At 45.6% G+C, this 22,938-nt stretch overlaps 1 protein-coding gene across 15 annotated transcripts in view; it reads left to right on the plus strand.

The window, feature by feature from the left end:
• ST3GAL6 (ST3 beta-galactoside alpha-2,3-sialyltransferase 6) overlaps nucleotides 1-13,966 on the plus strand; it is a 77,891-nt gene extending 63,925 nt beyond the window's left edge. For all 15 annotated transcript variants that reach the window (XM_070749992.1, XM_070749991.1, XM_070749994.1 and 12 more), the window contains 3 exons: nucleotides 2,038-2,175; nucleotides 7,575-7,727; nucleotides 12,416-13,966. In XM_070749992.1, coding sequence (XP_070606093.1) covers nucleotides 2,038-2,175; nucleotides 7,575-7,727; nucleotides 12,416-12,508 — 384 coding nt within the window. In that variant the 3' untranslated portion in view covers nucleotides 12,509-13,966. The remainder of the gene's footprint in view (nucleotides 1-2,037; nucleotides 2,176-7,574; nucleotides 7,728-12,415) is intronic.
• Nucleotides 13,967-22,938: the final 8,972 nt, after the last annotated feature.

Genomic DNA, 22,938 nt, shown 5'->3' on the forward strand with positions numbered 1-22,938 from the left:
CTATGTTTCTATTTTTCAAATTAATTGTATATCTATATTTTTTAATTTCAATTTTTTAATCTGCTTCCTCCATCAATTAAATGCACTCTTTGCATTGAAGGGAAATGATAATGGGAATAATAAGTAATAGTAGAATATAATATATACCGGAGCATATCACCAGAGCTTACAGCATAGATGAAGTTACTGAGTTAAATAATATTATACTTATTGTATAATATAGATAATGTATCCTTGCATTAACAAAATATATTGTAAAAACTCAGGCTAAAAATCTCATAATAATTATGTTCCCTTTTCCCTAAATAAAATAGTGATAACCCCTATAGACTATTTTAATTAATATTATAAAAATCCACTTACAAATTAAGATTTTTTTTTCTAAGATGGGGAAAGGGAGAGAAAAAAGGACTGAAGACATACAAGATAACTTGGAACAATCAGTTTGATAAAATGGTTAAGGGAAATCATGAGTTCAAGTTCTTTGCTAATCAAAAAAAGCTGGTTGGGTGGACTTTCAACCATGCAGAGTTGTTATTATGGAAAAAATAAGTGGGAATATTGTGGATGCCACTTTGAAATGAATAAAAAAGAGACAGGATGGAAATCTAATAATAAAGTTTAGAAAATTTGAGCAGATTCTTTAAAAATCCCCTTTCTTGCTTTTGAAAGCAGGATGCTTCAGATATTGCTAAACTCTTTTTATGTTAGATTGTAACTTATACCATAATTAATGTTCCTAGAAAAAAAATTGAAATCCAAAGATTTAAACTGAGGATAATTTTTATACTGGAATAGAGTTAGCGGGAGCTGGGAGAATGGTGTTTTGTGTTTTTGAAGGAGTAGCCTCAGGATTCTGAGGCTAAGTCTCATTTAATCAGGGTATATTTTCACTATGTTTTCAGTGTGAAGCAGAAAACATGACTATACAGTGATCCCTCGGTTAGCGCGGGGGTTACGTTCCAAGACCTCCCGCGCTAACCGATTTCCGCGTTATACTGGATGCGGAAGTAAAAACACCATCTACGCATGCGCGCCATTTTTTTTCCATGGCCGCACATGCGCAGATGGTGGAGTTTGCGTGTGGGCGGCGGGGAAGACCAAGGGAAGGTTCCTTCAGCCGCCCAACAGCTGATCTGCTCCGCAGCGCGGAAGCAGCGAGGAGCCGAAGATGGGGTAAAGGCAAAGGGGAAACCCCATCTTCGGCTCCTCGCTGCTGCCGCGCTGCGGAGCGGATCAGGTGTTGGGCGGCTGAAGGAACCTTCCCTTGGTCTTCCCGCCGCCCAGGCAAAGGGGAAACCCCAAGATCGCTTGCCGCTTTGCAGCTTGGAGCCTTGCTTCGCCTCCTTCGCTGCAATAGGCAAGCGGCAAGCGATCTTGAGAAAGAGAGAGAAAGGAGGGCGACTTGCCAGTCCACGCCCCCCTGGATGAACAGCCTCGCATGGCCCCAGCGCCGGGCTCCGCTGTTGCCTCCGCCCCCATTCGGCTCTGCAGCTGAGAGGCCTTCCCGGCAGAGCCCTCCCCAACAGCTCCCGCCGCCAGCGCAAAAAAGAAAAGAAAAAAAATCCCCAAAAGAGGCAGGCACAAAGCGGGGGCACAAGGGGAGCTGCCCGGCAGAGGTTGCTTTTTTTCTTCTCGTGGGCAAGTGGAGGGGGGGAGAGAGAAGGGAGGAAGAGAGTGTGAGAGAGGAAGAAAGAGAGAGAGAAATGATAGAAAAAAGGGGAGAAAAAAGAGAAATGAGAAAATGATTGAAGCATAGTGACAGGAAAGAAAGAGAAAGAGACAGAGAAGTGACTCTTGGTGATGACGTATGACGTCATCGGGTGGGAAAAACCGTGGTATAGCAAAAAAAACCGTGGAGTATTTTTTAATTAATATTTTGTGAAAAACCGTGTTGTAGCGTTTCGCACTAATCGAGACCGTGCTAATCGAGGGATCACTGTATTTAGTTTGTAGACTAGACCAGTTTGTATCATTTTTTTCTTCTGTTATGGAAGTACAGCTTTAATCTCTTAAAGGTCTGCTTTTTGTCCATAGGCAACTCATGTCTTCTGGAAGAAACCAGCAATGAAGATGATTTATAAGCCTAACCAAATCAGAATCCTTGATCCATTTATTATTAAAAGAACAGCATATGAATTGCTTCATTTCCCCAGAAAATTCCGTAATCAAAAAGTAAGTATTTTATTATTTCAGTGATCTTGGCTAAGAAATTGCGGCGCAGATGGAGTAACAGTTGGACACATGGGTATGGGTATAATGGGGTCACTTTATTAAACCAAATTCTAATTTAACTACTTAAACAATTAAACCACGTGACCTGCAGGGGTGCATAAATCAAATGGGGGCGGAGTTAACTTTCAACAACCTCCTCTGAGCAACTCTCGGGCGAAAGCTCCTTGCCTGGGTGCAGGGGATTGGTAAACTTACACCTGCCCCTTGCCACGCCCCCTTGGCGTGTGGGATGGCTCGCCACTGGTCTCTGGTAAGCCCCAGCCAGCGAGCCTTCACGTGCCGGTCCAAATCGAATCGCGTGCCGGGCGACGTCTCCTGGGCTCTCCTCTCGGCCCAGTACACCATACTGTGGTCGCAGATCAATATCTTGTGGTGTGCACCCTGTTTTTTATCTAAAGGAAGGGAGGAAACAAAGCAGTGTCAGAAAGAAAGGCGCAGGCTGCACCCCTTCCCGCCCTACTCACCTAAGGGCTGATGTATGTCCGGAAGGCCGCTGATCTCCATCGGCCCACGGCTCGTATGTCCGGTGTGCTAAAGCCCTCTTCAGCTGCAAAGGAAGCTGCGCCAATCCTGAAGGAGTGAGTCCCATACTGCCTGGGGTCCAAGCCCAGCTGGGACAAGGCCCTAGTCATTACAGCCCAAAACTGGTATCTGGTGAGAGGCCCCCCAGAGGGCTGGCAGAACAGCGGGCCCTGCTCTCTGCCCCTAAGGGCCCAGTATGATGAAATTGCCCCCACGGGGCACACCTCCCTGTTGCTGGTCTGTGAAAGCCTAACCGTAACTCCCCATCCCCTCTGGTCAGTCTTGGAGCTTCTCAACCGCAGGAACACCGCACCCCACCTGAATCTAATATCCTTAGCCGTCAAGGCACGGCCGGAACTATCTGACCTGGATGCCGCCAGAACCTCACTGATACAGAAAGCCCCAAAAAACAAAGTGACTGCGGCCGTGTGATAAAGTGCTGCCTCGTACTCTGACCGGCACAGCCTGTCCCACATGTCCCGCAGCCCCATTAGGTGAGCTAACTTGAAGGGGCGCCTGCTGTCCCTCTGGACCTGACCCTTTTCCCTGATCCAACCTTCCAGTGCTTTCCTAATCCTAAAATCCCCTGTGTTGTCAGGAAAACCCCTAGACTTGGCTATAAAAGCCAAGCCCGCCAGCTTGCCCCGGATTGTCCGGGCTGTCAACCCCCGGTGCCTGTTAAGCGCACAGAACTCAAGCAGGTGCTCAACTGGGGCAGGCCAGTGCTGTTTATATCCACTGAGTTGACGGAAAGCCCAAAATTCCCTACCTGCCCGCTGGTAGGACCTCCTGGTGCTCGCGGCTATGGACATATCCAGTGCCTTGTTTATGTCGGCCCTCCAATCAGCCACAGGTTGTGGGGGGCTGCCTCCGGTTGTTCCTCGGCCTGTGGGGCAAGCAGCCGGAACCTAGCCAACTGCCCCCTTGATAGTGCATCAGCCACCCCGTTTCTAATCCCAGGGACATGGTGTGCTCGAAAGAGCATGTTACAGGCCAAGCATTTCATCACCATATGCCGTACCAGCCCCATCACCCGCTCATTTTTTGTAGAAAGTGTGTTGACTACGTGTACAACCGCCATGTTATCGCACCAAAAATGCACAGTCTTCCCTGCGAAACTAGGGGACCAAAGTTCGATGGCAACTACGATCGGAAATAGCTCTAGAAATGTTAAGTCCCTGCAAACCGCTGTTGCCAGCCACCCCTGTGGCCAGTCAGCCCGGAACCATCTATTTTTCCATACAACGCCGAAACCAGCCGTCCCGTCCGCGTCAGATTTCACCTGCAAGTCCCCTTTCAACAGCATGTCTTGTCTCCAAAATGATACCCCGTTGTATGTATCCAAAAATTGCTGCCAAACCCCCAGGTCCTTCCTAATGCTAGCTGCCAAGCGAATCCTGTGGTGTGGAGCCTTATAAAGGCTATACATGAACGCCCTCCCCGGCGCTATCACGCGGCATGCAAAATTCAATAGGCCAGCTAGTTCCTGCACCTGCTTGAGGGTCACCCTCCTGGCTGCCTTAACAACCTTCACTGTATCCTTCAGCCTAGCTAACTTGTCCTCAGGTAGCCTGCATGTTTGCGCCTCCGAATCTACTTCAATGCCTAGAAAGGTAAGCCTGGTGGCGGGCTCCTCGGTTTTCTCATGGGCAAGGGGCACGCCTAGGTCTGTACATAAGTCCTGAAATCCTGACATCCCCCGCCTATATTCACCAGTGCCAGCGGGCCCTGCAAAAAGGAAGTCATCGAGATAATGTACCACTGACCTATTCCCCGTGCCCTTCACGTGGGCCCATTCCAGAAACGAGCTAAATTTCTCAAATAAAGAGCACAATACCGAACAACCCATCGGTAAGGCCCTGTCTACGAAGAAGCCACCCTAAAACTGGAAACCCAGGAGGTCAAAATCATCGGGGTGAATTGGTAAAAGGCGAAAGGCCGACTTAATATCACATTTGCCCATCAGAGCCCCCACTCCACACCCCCGAACCATTGATATTGCCGCTTCGAAAGGTGTGTAGCGCACTGAGCACAGCTCCTCCGGGATGTGGTCATTTACTGATTCACCCGGAGGGAAGGACAAATGGTGTATGAGCCTGAACTCCCCTGCTGTTCTCTTGGGCACCACCCCCAAGGGGGATACTCGCAAGGAGGTCAGAGGTGGCTCCTTAAAGGGGCCCACCACCCGGCCTTCCCGCACCTCTTTCATAATCTTTTCACGTACCACATGTCCCATGCCAACTACCGACTTCAAATTATCCGCTAGGCTGGCTTTCCTAGGCCCCTCATATGGTATCCTAAAGCCCTCAGAAAAACCTTTAATCAAAAACTCCGCTCCTTTCCTGGGTCGATAGCTGGTAAGTCTGTCCTTTAATCTGTCCAACCTAACGGGGGTTGGGCCCCTTACTCTGAGTTCCTCCTGGCTGGGGTTTAGGATGGCCCCCTGGTTTCTTGTTGCCGCCTCCCCCCTGCCTCTGTAACATACTGAGGTGGGGTGCCTACCGCTACACAGTGCGCAGGCGTGGCGAAAGCGACAAGCCGCCCTTGTGCAGGCCCCCCTTGCTCCGTACTCGTAGCAGAACGCCGCGCTCCGAAATGTCGAACCTGCCCCACTACGCTGTGCATGGCCCTGGGTCCCCGAGCCCACCACGGGGGGAGGGAGGGTAGCTTCCTTCCCCTGTGTCAGCAGCAAGTGACCAGTGGGCATCCGCCCGCTCGCCAGGGTAGCCGCTTGCTGTGTAGCCTGAAGCCATAGGTCATTATGTTTCATGTCCCAAGGCCAATGCCTATTATGTGCGGTGAACCTACGGAATGTTTCGTCGTACTCTTTCCATGCCTCACCCCCAAACTCCTGGTAAGCTTTCAAAATCATATTCATGTACAGGATGAGCTCGTGCGTCTTGTGCACGTCATCCTCTACCACCACAGAATGGTAAGCCAAAAAGGCATATGTCCATGCTAATATCCCTTTGTCCATCTTGGTATCTTTCGGTTCCTCCGACCCCTTCTTGTCCTCTTTGTCCCTGTCCTTTTTTGACTTTTCCGGTAGCAATATACTAAATATATCCACATATGCCCCTCTCCAGATCTTCCGTTTGAGGGCCTGCGACATATGCATGCTCAGTGGAGTGTCTGGGAGGCCGGGGGCAAAAGGGTTATCACTGTCACCCTCGTAAGGGTCAGTGGACTCCATCGCAGTAGCCTCGAAACTATCCTTTGACATGTCCCTTCTCCTCCTGCCCCGTCTTGCCAACTCCCGTCTGCGCCCCCTCCCCCACACCTGTGCCGCCGTGCGCGCGCGCCATGTCCTGTGTGCCCTATGTGTTTTGTGTTTAACGGCCTGCTGCCTGCCTCGTGGCCCTCTTGGACGGGACCACTGATGCTTAGGCACAGGGCACTCACCCCAATGCGAAGAGTCGTCATCGGCATCCTCAGAGCAAGAAGTTGTCCTGCTCACCCGCTGTCTCTTGCGTTTCTTCTTTGCGTGCCGCTCCGATCGCTCCTTCTGGTATCGCTCCACCGATTCTGAGGAGCTCCGCATCTCCTCCGCGCTTGTGGTGCCCGTGGCACCCTTCCGCAGGGGCCCGCTCCTCTTCTTAGGCCTCTTATCCAGTTTCTCTAGCAAAGCAGATAATAATTGTGTGGAAACCAAAAGTGATTCGTCCCTTGCACCCTCCGGCCTGGGAGCCCTCCCTGTGGAGACCCCCTCATCTGGGGCGCTGAGATCCGAGCCGCTGGGCTCCTCCACCTCCTGTCCCGAGGCCTCAACCACCCTACCATGTGGCCCCCGTGTGAGAGCCCGTCCCCGGTTTAGGCCTCTCGTTCGTGCCACCGGCGCCCTGCCGCCTGCCGCCCGTCCCTTGCAACCACCTTCGGCCCTAGACCCGCCTTCTACCTCCGGCCTCCTTGCCTTCTTAGGCCCAGGGAACTCTACCCAAGCCCTCTTGGGGGCCCTCTTCCTCCCCGTATGGCGGGATTCGCTGGGGGGGGGTTCCCTGCTCACCATCCACCCCCCCCCGATGCCATCCGTTGGGTTTCCGCCCTCCCCTTGCTTCCCCGCGCCATGTAGTAGCTGCCCGACTAAAATACTAATTCCCCCGCCCCACGCCGCTACTGCCTGCCGGATTAACAAGCCTGAAGCCAATGCCTTGATCTGCAGGAGTGCTCTGCCGCTTTCCTCTTCGGCCGTGGGGTGGGTGGATACCTGTCCCTCGTCGTCTGCTACTTCCGGGTGCTGCTGCTGCTGCTGAAATGTCCCGAAATGCCGGGCGAAGAGGAACGGCTCCACGAGGCAGCCCCTTTTATAGGGCTGCCTCCCTCAACGCCCGGCAGCCAATCGGTGCCCAGCGCACCTCGCTGATGTCACTGTGGCCCCCGGTGCTGACGTGGGGCCGCAGGCTCCGCCCCACAATGGCGGCCTCCTTCCCCCAGCCACGCCGCAAAGACTGTCGGCTGGGTGAGTCGCCGACGGGCCTTGTAATCAGCAATATTGAATCACAAAGTTTCCTGTAGATTACCTATCACCACAAAATTAGGACATTACTAAATTTCTGTATTTTTGCTCCCAAGAGTTGAGAATGGTGTATATTATTTTTTATCCTATCCTCTTAACCGTAAGAAATTTGGCCTAAGCCTCAAAGTTTCAATAAATATAATATCCATAAAAGGGATTACCTATGTTTGATTTACTATAATTAACATTAGATAGGTAATCAAATAGACATTGGTATAGAAATTGTATTATTTCTTCCAAATGAAAATGTGGTTTGGCATAGGTGAATCTGTTTGCAAATCAAATATATTTTCATTTTTTTTAGAGACCAAAACATCCCACAACAGGGTTAATTGCCATTGCATTTGCCTTTGATATATGTACTGAAGTTCATTTGGCAGGCTTTAAGTACAACCTGCAGGATAAAGGCAGTTCTTTGCACTATTATGGTAATGACACTATGTCTTCGATGATTAAGGTAATACCCTATTTCCTTTAGAAACTTATATGTATGCAGTATATTTCTTTTTTACCAGGTTTTATCAAATGACAGCTTGTAGCAACAGAAAGTATTTTCTGGGGAACTGTTATTAGATATCCACCCCTTCTTTCATAAAGTCCTCAAGGTTGTATCTCAGATCAGCTTTGGATGGGGGCAGGAGAGGCTGCAGTACCTAAAGGAAGTTTTTAGGAGACAGAACCATTCTGAACTATCATCGATCAAAATTCAGTATGATTATTGTTCTCTCTTTTATTAGCGATAACATAGCAATAAATTGCGGTTATATGTGTGTGAAGGTCTTGGCATATTCGGGTTTCTTCCCGTGTAGGATTCAGAGATTTCTGGCGAAGTTTCGACGAGGTCCCACTCGTCATCTTCAGGCTGGTGCTTCTGTCCTTGTTCTAGGGCGAACACATCGATGTGTTCATACTGCCCTCACCCTCCTCGCCTTCCGCAAGAGTCTTAAGACTCACCTATGTCACCTGGCTTGGGGCAATTAGACCTTGGCCCTCTGACCAATAGATATAATGTATGGTGTGATTGGACTGTATGATTGTGTATCAGTTTCCGGGCACAATTCAAAGTGTTGGTTATGACCTATAAAGCCCTACGTGGCACAGGGCCAGATTATCTCCGAGACCGCCTTCTGCCGCATGAATCCCAGCGACCGGTGAGGTCCCACAGAGTTGGCCTCCTTAGGGTCCCGTCGACCAAAAAATGTCGGTTGGCGGGACCTAGGGGAAGAGCCTTCTCTGTGGGAGCCCCGGCCCTCTGGAATCAACTCCCCCCAGAGATTCACACTGCCCCCCCTCCTTGCCTTCTGAAAGATCTTAAAAACTCATCTTTGCTGCCAGACTTGGGACTCTTAGATCTTCCCCTGACCACTGAATGCCTTAAGTATGATTGCTGAATGTTTGGTTAATAAGTTAATTTTTAGGTTAATCTTTTCTTTCTAATTGTTTTTAATATTGTATTACTAATTGGATTATATTACTGTTCTTTTTTTATATATGCTGTGAGCCGCCCCGAGTCCTCGGAGAGGGGCGGCATACAAATCCAATTAAATAAATTAATTAATAAATATTATACTAGGGCTTTTAGTTGTATTTTAAATTATTAGATTTTTGCTACATGCTTATGTTTGTATCTATTCTGTGAGCGCCCCGAGTCTTTGGAGAGGGGCAGCATACAAATGTAAATAATAATAATAATTAATAATAATAATAATAATAATAATAATAATAATAATAATAAAGGTGTATGGCCCCTCCCTGGTGCAGAGCTGGAGGGATCAGATCTGGTGGCTCAGCTGTTGATTCTCTGCCTTACAAGGCAGAAGCTGCCAGATCGAATCCCAGTAAGGAAGGGTGTGGCTAGCTGATGAGGCCAGAACGGGGTCGAGGTGGTGCCATCCTAGTCTCCCTTAATTTTAAAATTTCAGCTAAAAACATTTTATACATATATATTTATATATATAAAGGCTGGGGCAACACATGCAAACGAGGTGACTCAGTGGAAGACCAACCCTCCCTCCTCAAAAATAAGAGTGTCTTTGCGACGTTTCGGTGAAATCACATTCACCATCATCAGGCTTACATCCCTTACATCAAGGGCACCACAGACAAAATTAGTAAAATTCTGCACAAGCATAAGATCAAAACTTCATTTGTCACTAACCAAAAAATAGCAAACATCCTAAGGAACCCAAAAGGAATCTATGAAATCCCTTGCAAAACATGTGCAGCCACATACATTGGACAAACCAATCGAAGAGTGAGCGCATGCATTGCAGAACATAAGAATGCAGTTAAAAAAGAAGAAAAGACTTCCTCCCTTGTCCAGCACATTAAAAAAACAGGGCACGAAATTGACTTTGAAAAAACTAAATTACTTTCCAAAACAGAAAATTTATATAGAAGAATTACTATGGAAGCAATAGAGATTGAGAAACACCCCCTCTGCATAAGCAAAAGAGATGATACGTCCCGCCCAGTGTTCCCTCAAATTTTTTTTTGGGGTGGGCGGAAAAGTATAGTGTCTGAGCGGCAGTCCCTTCGGGACTGGGCAGCACAGAAATAATAAATGAATGAATGAATGAATGAATGAACGAAAGATTTCTGCTTCTGAAATGGGAGAAGGAACCACTGTAATGGTCGAAGGTGGTACCTTGCCCACGGCAGTATGCCTATGCACGAAACTAGGGTTCCCAGGATTTTGGATAGGAATAGAAGACTTGGATACTGCTGGAGGCGTAGCTCTCCCACCAGCTTCCTGATTGTAGACTGCCTGTCCCGGGACAGAAAAACCTCGCCCAGCTTGGAATCTATCGTCGTCCCCAAACAAACAAACAAACAAACAAACAAAAAACCCACCCTGTTTTGCCTCAGAATTTCAAAATAAAATACTGTACTGTGTGTCTATAACAGTGAGCTCATAATAGGGCAACTCTATCAATATCAAAATGCCACTTAAATAGTTGAGCTAGTTTCAAACTAGATTTTGATTTTCTTTCTCTCTTCCTTACTCCCATTCTTTTTCTTCCTCTTTTCCTTCCTCTCTTTTTTCTATCTGTTTCTCTCTCTTCCTCTCTTCCTCTCTCTCTCCTTCCCTCTCGGCTTCTGGGCAGGTTTGGAAAACTCTGAGTTGATGATGATTTTTAAGTGAGCGATTGCTCACTGCTCAGCTTAGAGGGAACTATGGTCCCGCCTACCAGAGATTTGGAAACCAGCCTTAAACAAAAAAACATTTCATAATAATCACCATGTCAATCCTTCAAGTAATTGTGATTCCACCAACCAATCAAATCATAGTCACCCAATCTATTTGCTACATTCAAACCAAATCTCCACCCCTAACACTATATATAAGGAAGAAATGGCAGTTGCAAACATTCCATATTTACAACAGCACGAAGCTTAAAACTGCAGCCTGATGATGGTGAATGTGATTTCACCAAAACGTCGCATAGACACTCAAAATATTACACGGGGCAAAACCCGAACTCAGAACAATCTACATACATATACCCGTGAAAATCTACGAAAACAAATATATATATTTAGCTGGAATTTTAAAATTAAGGGAGACTAGGATGGTCCCATTTCGGCCTTGTTCTGGCCTCATCAGCTAGCCACACCCTTCCTTACTGGGATTCGATCTGGCCGCTTCTGCCTTTCACTGTTGGAGACCTCCAGGAACTTCTGCGGCTGGCAAGGCTTTCCTGAAAGCCTCTGCAGCCGATAACAGAACTCCAGATTGATGAGGAGCTTTGATGAGGCCTTCAGGTAGCTTAATTGGACCGGTTGAAGTATTAATTAGGGCTTATTTGTGTGTGGTGGTGGTGGTGGTGGTGTTAGGGCTTTTATTGGGTGTACATGTAAAAATCAAGCTAGGGCTTATTTTCGGGGTAGGTCATATTTTTGGGAAAACATGGTAGAAACAACAAATCAAGTTCTGAAAACATAGTTTGAACATGATTCAGGTAGCTCTTAACAACCAGCTGCTTGGTGACAGTTCAAAGTGACAATGGACCCCCAATAAAACTAATTATGACCTGTTTTTGAAGTTCTGATGTCCCGCCGTAGTCACAGAAATACAATTTATAACGTCTTTGTTGGAAAACAGCATTTATTTCCAGTTTATGGCAGAAGCTGTCCCATAGTGAGTACTTGGTTCACTTAACAACAATTCACTTAATGCTACAGATCCTGTCAAGCTAAAAACGTTGACTGACAGGGACTAGAAGAAGACCTTTTTCTGAAGCAGCCCCTGCACTGTGAAACATCCTCCCTTCGTTGATTAGAATCGCCCCAACCCTGTTAGCCTTCTGTAAAACTTTAATACCAAGCCTGGGGCGCTACATGCACCAGTGGCCCTGCCTTCTGACCAGTGTTCCCTCTAATTTTTTGGGGCGGTGGGCGGAAAAGTATAGTGTCTGAGTGGCAGTCCCTTCGGGACTGGGCAGCACAGAAATAATAAATAAACAAACAAACAAACAAACAAACAAATAAATAAAAACCCACCCTGTTTTGCCTCAGAGAATTTCAAAATAAAATACTGTACTGTGTGTCTATAACAGTGAGCTCATAATAGGGCAAATCTATCAATATCAAAATGCCAGTTAAATAGTTGAGCTAGTTTCAAACTAGATTTTGATTTTCTTTCTCTCTTCCTTACTCCCATTCTTTTTCTTTCCTCTCTTTTTTCTATCTGTTTCTCTCTCTTCCTCTCTTTCTCTCTCTCTCCTTCCCTCTCACTCTTTCCCTCTCGGCTTCTGGGCAGGTTTGGAAAACTCTTGAGTTGATGATGATTTTTAAGTGAGCGATTGCTCACTGCTCAGCTTAGAGGGAACTATGCTTCTGACTATATTGTTAACAAGCATGATGTCTTGCTTTGTATGCATTCACATTGGACATTTTAACATTTTTAAAAGTGTTATAATGGTCCTTATTGTTTTTGTTTTTTAAAAATATTTTTAGGTTTTGATTATAGTGCACATTTCTGACTTGTGAACCACCCAGAGTCATTTCCTGAGATGAGTGCTATGTAAATCAAATAAACAATAAATAAATAAATAAATAAATAAATAGTGACTGTTGCCCAAAAAAATAAAGGTTGCAAAATTTTGTATTTTTGAATTTTTTTTCTTTTCTTTTTCTTTGCAGAATGAATATCATGATATTATTGCAGAGCAAAGATTTTTGAAGGACCTTATAGATCGCCGAATTGTGGTGAATCTCACAGAAGAAACAAATTAAATGACAATCGCTTTTTTTTTTTTGTAAAACTTAAGGGGGGAATTATTTTTATTTGAAATATTTTTTTAATAAAGTATTTATAGAAATTTGCCATTTTTAAAAGAAAGTATAAATATATCTCACATATCTTCTAAGAATATCTCTGCCTTACTATTAGTGTTTTCCAAGAAAGTAACTATCAGTCATTTACACAAACATGGAATGGAAATGGAAAAATGTTGGCTATATTCGTTTAATAAGAAACTATTATTTCTTCTTAGTTTTCTGTTTACCATTTTCCACATGATGGCACATTGTACTTACACCTTGCAATGCATATAAGCAGAGGTCGAGATAAAATGTTATTAAGGCAACAGTATATAATGTCCCTTCTGTTGAGTTTCAATCATGAGTTAAAAACAAACAGTGAAATGCAAAACAAATTAATACACACACTCTCCATAATGGGGTGCTGGAAATGCATATAGTTAGTTTCTAAATCTTTTTAAAAATAGGACTGCAAACTATGACTTTTTCAGTAAGGTGATGTGTGCATCGGTTAGTAGTGTTAGCTACTGAGCATTGCTAAATATAGTGCAAAAAATAGCTTGCCAGTAAGGAAATTTTCATTTTAAATAATGGAACAGCGAAAATAAAGCAGTCATTCTGCTCTGAATTTCCTGTATGTTGGAATTATAAAATTGTCTTGAAGTAATATGTATTCACGATGTTGAAATAAATGCTTAAATCAGAGGAATCTGCAGGGAGAATTTTTAAAAAGTCGTAATGGTGACCATGATTATATGATCAAAGTTCCACCAGCCTTTTAAAAAAATATGCAATGCAATTACGCGAATGCAAACTATTTCATCCTTCCTCCCACTCCCCCACCCCCAAAGAACATCCCTACCTAAAATATGACATATTTTGTCGTATTTGTCCAAGACATTGTAGAGTCAGTAAAAGTAGAATTGCTACAGTACCCTAGACATCTGCATTTTTCAGAAACAATGTTTAAAGGAATAGCTTAGCTTAAAGGATTTGAAATTCTGATGTCACTTGTTCGATGGCAAATATCTAGTTTTATAATATTTCCATCAAAGCTATTACTAATGCAAATTGTCCAAAATCCCTTTAAGTAACAGATGATAATATTCTTCTAGTAGAACAGACTTTCTAAATCATTGAGTTTATTTGGATTTTATTTTACCCTCTCTTCTCTCAGTTAATAATTAGCTCTTTAGAAAACATATAATTTCTTAACTTGTTAATTTTGCCTAATATAATACTGCAGATGACTTGTGTCTTTGAAATTTCTGTGCCGTTGTGGTAGTGGGATATGTTCCAAAGGCGTTGAACTACAGTTCTTATAAACATCAATGGAAAACCACTTAGTTGACACAGACAAAAATATGGTTTTATGTTTTACAAGCCAATTCCTTTACTTCAATTAAAAATAAACAATTTATCATCATTAAATGATTTGAATATCTTTGGTTCCATAATATATAGTATTTATTTATTTATTGGATTTATATGCCACCCCTCTCCAAGGACTCGGGTCGCTTACAATATATAAAAAAGAAAACAATATAATATAGTAGCCCAAATCCAATTAATTTAAAACTAAATACAGTGGTACCTCTGCTTAAGAATTTAATTCATTCCGTGATCAGGTTCTTAGGTAGAAGCAATTTTTTCCCATAGGAATCAATGTAAAAGCAAATAATGCATGTAAACCCATTAGGAAAGAAATAAAAGCTCGGAATTTGGGTGGGAGGAGGAGGAGGAAGAAGAGGAGTAGGAGGAGGATAGTCGCTGCCAAAGGAAGAAGTTGAAGTGAGGGGAATCAAAAAAAATCTAAAACTTTAAGGCTTAAAAATAAAAAAAGAGGAACTCTGAGGCGACGAGGAGGTGCACACGCCTCCCATGCCAAAGACTCCTTAAGTGCCACCAAAAGGCTCCTCTGGCAGCCAAGAAAAGCCCGAGATGGCCGGGATTAAAGGGGGAATGGCAGGAAACTGGCCGGGCCTTCGTGCTGGGCTCGGGTTCTTAAGTAGAAAATGGTTCTTAAGAAGAGGCAAAAAAATCTGGAACACCTGGTTCTTATCTAGAAAAGTTCTTAAGTAGAGGCGTCCTTAGGTATCACTGTATACTAATCTATAATCCCCAGTTTTATTAGAAAAAGACAATTATAGCTGCTCAGACAACCATGTATATTCTATCTATAGTATAAAATATCTATGGTATTATGATATAGTATAGACAGAAGCAAACTCAAGCCAATATCAGAAGGCTCTTGGTCTCTTTTCCAAAGACCTTGATCTTCTCCAACTATTTTCCTATCTGTTGTCCCAATCAAAGTCTTATTTTTAGCAGTACCAAATTGGAGATAACAACTGTTCCTCTTCTTTTCAAGGCTTCCAGATAGCTTCTTTGTGACATATTTTAAAAGTTCTTTGTTGTGTGGGGTTTGGGCAACATTTTTGAAATAGAGTTGCTGCTGAGGAGGTATTCAAATCCCTTTTAGGAAATCAGTAATCTGGCTTATTTTGAAAGATTTATAGCGGGGGGGGGGGGGGGCTTTTTGGAAGCATCTCTGCCGTTTAAGAATAGATAGGTGTGAATGAATACATAAGATATGGGAAGAAAAGGAGGGAGAAAGGGGGAAATTCACTTCCCTACCGGTTCTCAAATGTGCACATGTCTGCACATGTGCAAAGCATTCTGTGCATGCACAGATACTGAAAATTGTTGCAAAAAAGGGACGTCATGTTTGTGCGGATTGGCGGGGCTTTGCGCAGTTGGCCTGCCATATCGGAGAGCCAGATAGAGCTGGGTGAATTTCAGCCTGGGGAAACGTAATGGGGGGGGATGCATATTCACATTTCATTTCACTTTGCAGGCTGTTGAGAAGATTTCCAGCGTGTTTGTTCAAAATAAGCTAGCGCCAAAATAGGTTCCTTATGCTAAATAAACGAATGCATGAAAACTTACTCCAGATATAATAATAATAATAATAATAATAATAATAATAATAATTTATTAGATTTGTATGCCGCCGCTCTCCAAAGACTCGGGGCGGCTCACAATAATAATAAAAACAATATTATAGCGAAACAAATCTAATATTAAAAAAGAAGCATATAAAACCCTATCATATTTAAAACCAAACAACACATACATACCAAACATAAAATATAAAAATCCTGGGGGGAAAGGTGTCTCAACTCCCCCATGCCTGGCGGCATAGGTGGGTCTTGAGTAGTTTACGAAATGCAAGGAGGGTGGGGGCAATTCTAATCTCCGGGGTGAGTTGATTCCAGAGGGCCGGGCCGCCACAGAGAAGGCTCTTCCCCTGGGGCCCGCCAAACAACATTGTTTAGTCGACGGGACCTGGAGAAGGCCAACTCTGTGGGATCTTATTGGTTGCTGGGATTCTATATACTATACTGTATATCCTTATTTTACACTGACTTGTGCCTGGCATAGCCATTACCACCCATTAAATGCGTTAAAAACAATAAATCATTGTTCTTGTTAAAGAGGTACTTGGCACCTTCATCAAATCTACTGTATAATGACTAGTTGCCATCATCCAAGATGCTTAAACAGACTGTTTTTCAAAAGTTTCTTGTGCCACTGGCCTGCATAGTTTAGGCCTATTTGCATTTTTATTCTGCCTTGTAACTCCACATGTGGAGCACTGTAGTCTCGGGATTGGTGCAAGATAAAGCTAATTTTAAGAAAAGGACAATTCAGCTGATGTATCATGCACCTCTACATATCCCTTCACAGGATTAATTCCACATACAGATGTGTATGAGACAGTCCTCTCTGTTCTAGTGCCCCTTGGATTCAGCTACATTCCATAGTTTGTATGTTACATGATCAGCTGTACTGTACTGCTATAATCTTGTTTCACATCCCACAGTACTACACAAAAGGTTAACTTTTGGTATTATCTAGATCTTTTCACATCAAAGATTATGACTTTGCCCATTTAAAATTGAACTAAGGATATAAGACTCATTCTTTTTGAAAGTAGCTTCACTTTTTCTTAATTTATTTTAGAATTTAATAGAATACATATGAGACTGGAAACAAATTGTGGACGATTTACAGTATACCCTTGAACTTTTCACTGGGCTGTCTTGTTGCTAACATTAAATTTTAATTATCCTCTGAAATGTGATTATTTAATTTAGAATTCAAAAGTAGTAGTAATACTTCTATTGCATTAAGCATCTGCTGTTTCTATTCCCCAAGGACTTCTCAGCTTCCTTAACAGATAAACAACCGTTTCTATTTTCTGAAAATGTTTTGGGAGTACATTTATGCTGTTCAAAGGCTATTCAACTTTGTTTTGTTTTTATATCCAAAGGCAAATTTTAAAGCCCGTTGTAATTATTTGTGTAAAATAGTAGAATAATGTTAAAGAGAATTATTTTTGTTATAATAAATACATTAAAATAAATGCTTGTGTTTATTGCTTTTTGAAATATTGTGCAGATCAGTGCATTTATACTGTTAATTATATGATTTATGCGCTACCAATAATGGGCATTCCACAACATATAGATTTCACACTATGCTAGTACTATACTATCCCTCAATAGTACTCCCAAATACAATATTATCTCTACTAAAATATCCCAATAATATTCACATTCTATATCATATAATATTCCTTGGGTAATTATGAAGAGATTATTTACATTTTTGTGGGTTTCGGTAATAAAACAGTTTTGTTTTGAATTACAATTAAAATTAACAGGATTTTGCAAAAACAGTTTTTTTAAAAAGGCTTAATAGGATACAACAATAAATGATACCTTGCTATTTTAATTAAAACAATTTCATGCTATTTAAAAACAGCTTTAATAAGGATTAGATCCCACCCCCCTCTTGGTAATAAACATCTACGGTATTTTTCTTTTCATAAATAATAAGGATTTGAATGCCTGATGAGGTATATTTTCCCCAGTTCATTTCATGAATAGGAATCCTCATGCTCAGAACAAAATACTCTTTTATTTCAATAAAGTTATTTTGTGTACTTTAGCTTTCCGCCTACTTGTTTAATGTCCATTAGCAGCTGGCAATATTTGCCTTCGCCAGAAGATTGATTTCTTTTCATTGAATAAAAACTGTTACAAAGAGCTTTTTCCTATACCACCATTGTGATCTTGGCATTTTTAGGCCAGATATATGTCACATGTAAAAATTATATTATTAATTTAATTTTAATATAAAGTCTTCCACCGCTAAGAACAGTTGTGTGCTCAAAATTAATAAATAATGTAAGACGGGTCTTAATAATTTCAAGTTTTTCCCTAATTGCTATGTTGCTGATAAGGGTCGTTTCAATTGTTAAATTTTACAGAGTAAAATGTACACTATACATGAATGTATATTATGAAAATAATAGGTGGTGTGACTTTTTAGATCAAGGGGATCATAGTTCCCATTGCATCAGTGCAAAACACGATACAAACATTTTCAATTGTTTTGCAATCTTTTTACTGTGTGGGCGTCCAACTTTAGATTATGGATTGTAGAACAGTTTCAGAACCTCTGTGGCATCTCATAAATCTCCATCACCATTATTAAGGTAGTTAACTAAGTCTACATTTGCTTAGTAGCAGAAAACTGATTCTCTGAAACTTTATTAGAAAAAAAATTGGTATGTAAATATGAATGATGGGAAATTTTCTGGGCTGTTTTGTACTGCTTAAAGACAGATTAGGGAGAATGATTGTTACTGTTTTACATACCAAAATTTTTTCTAATAAAGTTTCAGAGAATCAATCAACAATTAATACAGTGTTCCCTCGCTTTTTGCGGGGGATGCGTTCTGAGACCGCCCGCGAAAATTGAATTTCCGCGAAGTAGAGATGCAGAAGTAAATACACCATTTTTGGCTATGAACAGTGTCACAAGCCTTCCCTTAACACTTTAAACCCCTAAATTACAATTTCCCATTCCCTTAGCAACCATTTAGATTATTACTCTCCATGTTTATTTATTAACATTTATTTTAAAAAATATTTATTAAAGGCGGACGAAAGTTTGGCGATGACATATGACGTCATCGGGCAGGAAAAACCATGGTATGGGGAAAAAAACGCAAATTATTTTTTAATTAATATTTTTGAAAAACCGTGGTATAGCCGTTTCGCGAAGTTTGAACCCGCGAAAATCGAGGGAACACTATTGTTAAAATTACTGCATGTTAAAATTACTGCATGTTTTCAGCAATGGTATTTAACATGCAGTAATTTTAACAAAGTTGATTGTTTAACCCAGAAAGGAGGGGAACACACAACAGTTTAAATATATTTCCAGAAGGGCAGCGCCGGACTTACCCGGCAGGCAGGCTTTGCTGGAGGGACCGGGAGACACGGTCCCTCATGGCGGCCGCCATTTTGGATCCCGGGCGAAGTCTCGCGATGCGAGACTTCGCTCGGGAGAGCAGGGCCTGATTGGCTAAGGCCCTGATTGGTCCGGGCGGGGCCTGCTTGCCCTATATAAGGGCGAGCAGGCCCGAGGCTCTTCCTTTTCGCCCGGACCGATCTACCGAGCAGACGTGCGATCATTCTGCTCCGGCGGCCATTTTGTTTGGCGACCTCGTGCGAGGCGCCATTTTGTGGCCTGTGGGGGGTGAAAAGCCTGCTTACTCACCAGCGGAGCCAGCATCGGCTGGGCTCCGCTCCGGTTTGGAGCCTCATTTTCCTTTTTAAAGGGGAGGGAGGTGCTGCCTCCTGGTGGCCTCGCGGGCTTGCGGGGGTCGCTGGGGGATCGAGGCCTGGGATAAAGGCCTGGTTTTTGGGCCTTGTTGCCCTCGGGGATAGGGGGGAATTGGCTTCCCGGGGGGTTTTTTGGCACCGCTGAGGCCTGCTGCTTTGAGCAGGCCTTGTCCCAGTGGTGCAGGGCCCGTTGGGGGAGGGCTTGGTCCCGCCCTATTCCTTCTTGTTTAAAAAAAAAAAAAATAGATTTTAGTGGTATGGCCCCTAAAAAGCGGCCAGCTAAGGCCCTCCCGGCCCAACCTGTGGTGCGGCCTAGGAGGGCTGCCAGGCCGTCTGCCCGGGCTCGGGCGGCGGCAGAGGGGCCCCCGGGGGGGATCCCGGTGGGGGGGGTGGTAGGGTTTATGCCCACAGTCCCTCAACCCGAGGTGTCCCCTTCTCTCTCCTGGGCCAGGGTCCTGGAGCGGCTCGACGAGTTGGAGAAGTGGCGGTCGGGGGCAGGCCCGGAGGGGCTTTCCTCGGCTGCCACCGCAGCTTGGGGCGCAGACCCCGAAGAGGAGTCGGCCCCAGCTGGGCAAGTGGCCCACGAAGTACAGATGGCGGGAACCGGACAGGCGGGCAGCACCGGGCAGACGGGCCATGCTGGACAGATGGCCCAGCCTGGGCAATGGTCATCTTTCCAGGGCCCAACCAGGATGGGCCCACCATGGATGGCTTCTACCCCTTACGGGGCAGGTGAGGTTGCACCACATGCAGGCACATCTCCGCTACTGCCCATCCAGGGTCCCGGGTTCATCCCGCCAGCTATGGGGGGTGGCAACAGTTTCACGGGGGCTGCTGCAGGCACCTGTGGTCAGGTTTGGTCCCCGCCAGCTCCGCCAGTGGGGGCGCTGGGGGTGCCTGTCCCACCGGGGGTGGGGGGTTGGATTCCTCCTCCACCGGCCATTATGCCACCGGTCCCATTCATGTATCCACCGGGGCTTGGGGTGCTGGGCTCGGGGGCCACCACGGTGTGGGACCCGTTCGCCAGCATCAAGCCTGGGGCCATCCCTTGTGGGTTGCCCGCCACACCTTTAGGGTACCATCTGCACCCGTCAGTTAAGGAGGCTATCTGGCGGGGGGAGTACGTTGATTTGTTCTCCATCTTGAACAGGGAGGTCCCTAAACAAGATAAGGAGGTTGTCCCTGGGGAGAAAGTGAAAAAGACAAAGGTCACGAAATGCTTCAGCTCGTGGCTGTATGCATTTCTGACCTTTGCGTCGGTGGTCATTCAGAGGCAGCCGGGGAGGGCCGCTGCCTTGCTGAAGTACATCGACCTGATAGCGAGGGCCCATTTTGAGTATGGGGGGACCATATGGAGGCACTACGACAAGGGCTTCCGTATGCGTATTGCCCATGACCCCTACTTGCCTTGGGATATGGTGGTTCCGGACCTGTGGTTCCAGGCCACTCATATGTCAGGGAAGGAGGGCTGTGATAGGACCGATAGCGGTCACTTTATGGAGGAGGAGCCTGCGACGCCCGCGCCGGCCAAGGCCGTGGCGGGTGCCGTTAGTAAGGGTGCCTCTTTAATATGTCACGAGTTCGCTGCAAAGGGGGCGTGTTTTCGCCCCATTTGCAGGTTTCGTCACGCCTGCGGAAGTTGTGGGGGAAACCATTCCGCAGCCGTGTGCCCCCGCCCCAAGAAGGGGATTGAAAAGAAAGGCTCGGGTCCCCCAAAGCCTCCCCCACCTGCTGGGGGAAAAGGGGCCCAGCCCAATTAATTTAGGGGTGCTTGAGGGTTGGTTGGGCGACTACCACCCTCGCTCGAGAGCGGCCGCTCTCTTGCTAGGTTTTGCAGAGGGATTTAGGATCCCTTATCAGGGTGTTAGGAAGGCCTTCATGTCTGACAACCTTAGGTCGGTTGTTGGTCATGAAGACATTGTTAGGGAGAAGATTGGGAAGGAGGTTGCCGAAGGCAGGGTCCTGGGGCCCTTTTCGGAGCCGCCCTTCCCGAATCTTCGTGTGTCTCCCTTAGGTGTGGTCCCCAAAAAGGCGAGTGGTGAATTTAGGTTGATTCACCATTTGTCTTTTCCGAAAGGGGAGTCAGTGAATGATTTCATTCCTGACGAGTTGTGTTCAGTCCGGTATGCATCCTTTGATGCAGCCGTGGCTATGGTTAGGAAGTGTGGGGTGGGAGCCCTTATGGGTAAATGCGACATTAAGTCGGCATTCCGGCTCCTCCCCATACACCCAGACGACTTTGAGCTGTTGGGCTTCCATTTCGAGGGGGGCTATTACGTGGACAGAGCTTTGCCCATGGGGTGCTCTGTCTCGTGCTCTCTTTTTGAGAGTTTTAGCACCTTCTTGGAGTGGGCGCTCAGGAGGCAAAGTGGCCTGGGTACGGTCGTTCACTACCTTGATGATTTCCTTTTGGCGGGGCCTGCGCATTCGGAGCAATGTTTTGCTTTGATGCGGGACTTCGAAGCCCTTTGTGCTCAATTAGGGGTGCCTTTAGCCTCTGAGAAGACCGAAGGCCCCGCCACCAGGATTACCTTCCTGGGTATTGAATTGGACTCAGAGGAGCAATCTTCCAGATTGCCCCTAGAGAAGTTGGTAAAGATTAAGCGGAAGCTTGATGAGGTTCTGGGCTGCCGGAAGGTGACCCTACGGCAGCTTCAGGAACTGGCAGGCATTCTTAATTTTGCCTGTCGGGTAGTTGTTCCTGGAAGGGCTTTTTCCAGGAGGTTGTATGATGCGATGAAGGGGCTCCGTTTGCCCCATCATCGTACCCGCCTTTGCGCCGGGGTCAGGGCTGACCTCGGCGTGTGGCGGGATTTTTTGGATAGATTTAACGGGTTGTCTTTCTGGAGGCACGAGCTTCTGTTGGAAGCTGAGTTGCAGCTCTGCTCTGACGCCGCGGGGACTTGTGGTTTCGGGGTAGTGTTAGGTGACCAGTGGTGCTGGTCGGCATGGCCTCCGGAATGGAGTGCCTCTTCGTTGGTTAAGGACCTTACGTTCCTGGAGCTCTTCCCCTTAGTAGTGGCCTTAGAGCTTTGGGGGGAGCAGTTTAGGGACAAGACTGTGCACTTTTGGTGTGACAACCTAGCGGTTGTCCATGTGGTGAATGCCCTGTCCTCGAAGAGCGACAGGGTCATGCGGCTTGTCCGCCATTTTGTGCACAGGTCCTTGTCTCTAAACGCATTGTTTTTGGCTAAGCATGTCCCCGGGTTAGATAACGGGGTTGCTGATGCCTTGTCCCGTGGTCAGTTGTCCAGGTTTCGGACCCTGGCCCCGTGGGCCCGAGAACTGCCAGAAGCGTTCCCCAGCCACCTCTGGAGTCTGGGAGGGATTCAGAGTGGTGGAGAGGCGAGGCATCCCGGGCAATCTCCTTGTCTGTAGCGCCCGGCACCCTCAGGGCATACCAGCGTGCAGGTAAGGAGTTTGGGGAGTTCAGGCAGGGCAGGGGTTACCAGCTTAGTTGGCCTGTCCCTGTAGAGCATTTGGCCGAGTTTTGCGTCCAACTTAGGCAGCGTGGCCTGTCAGTTAGGACGATCCGGTCCCGGTTAGCCGGCCTCGCCTTCCTGTCCAAGGCGGGGGGGTTTGCGGATCTTTCGGGTGACTTTCGCATCCGGAAGATGCTGGAGGGCTGGCTTAGGGAGCAAGCGGGGGCCCCAGGTGACACTCGTCAGCCCCTGACGGTGGAGCAGCTGTCATCAATCAACG

The sequence above is a fragment of the Erythrolamprus reginae genome, chromosome 4 (genome assembly GCF_031021105.1).
Source record: "Erythrolamprus reginae isolate rEryReg1 chromosome 4, rEryReg1.hap1, whole genome shotgun sequence".
Taxonomy (NCBI): domain Eukaryota; kingdom Metazoa; phylum Chordata; class Lepidosauria; order Squamata; family Dipsadidae; genus Erythrolamprus; species Erythrolamprus reginae.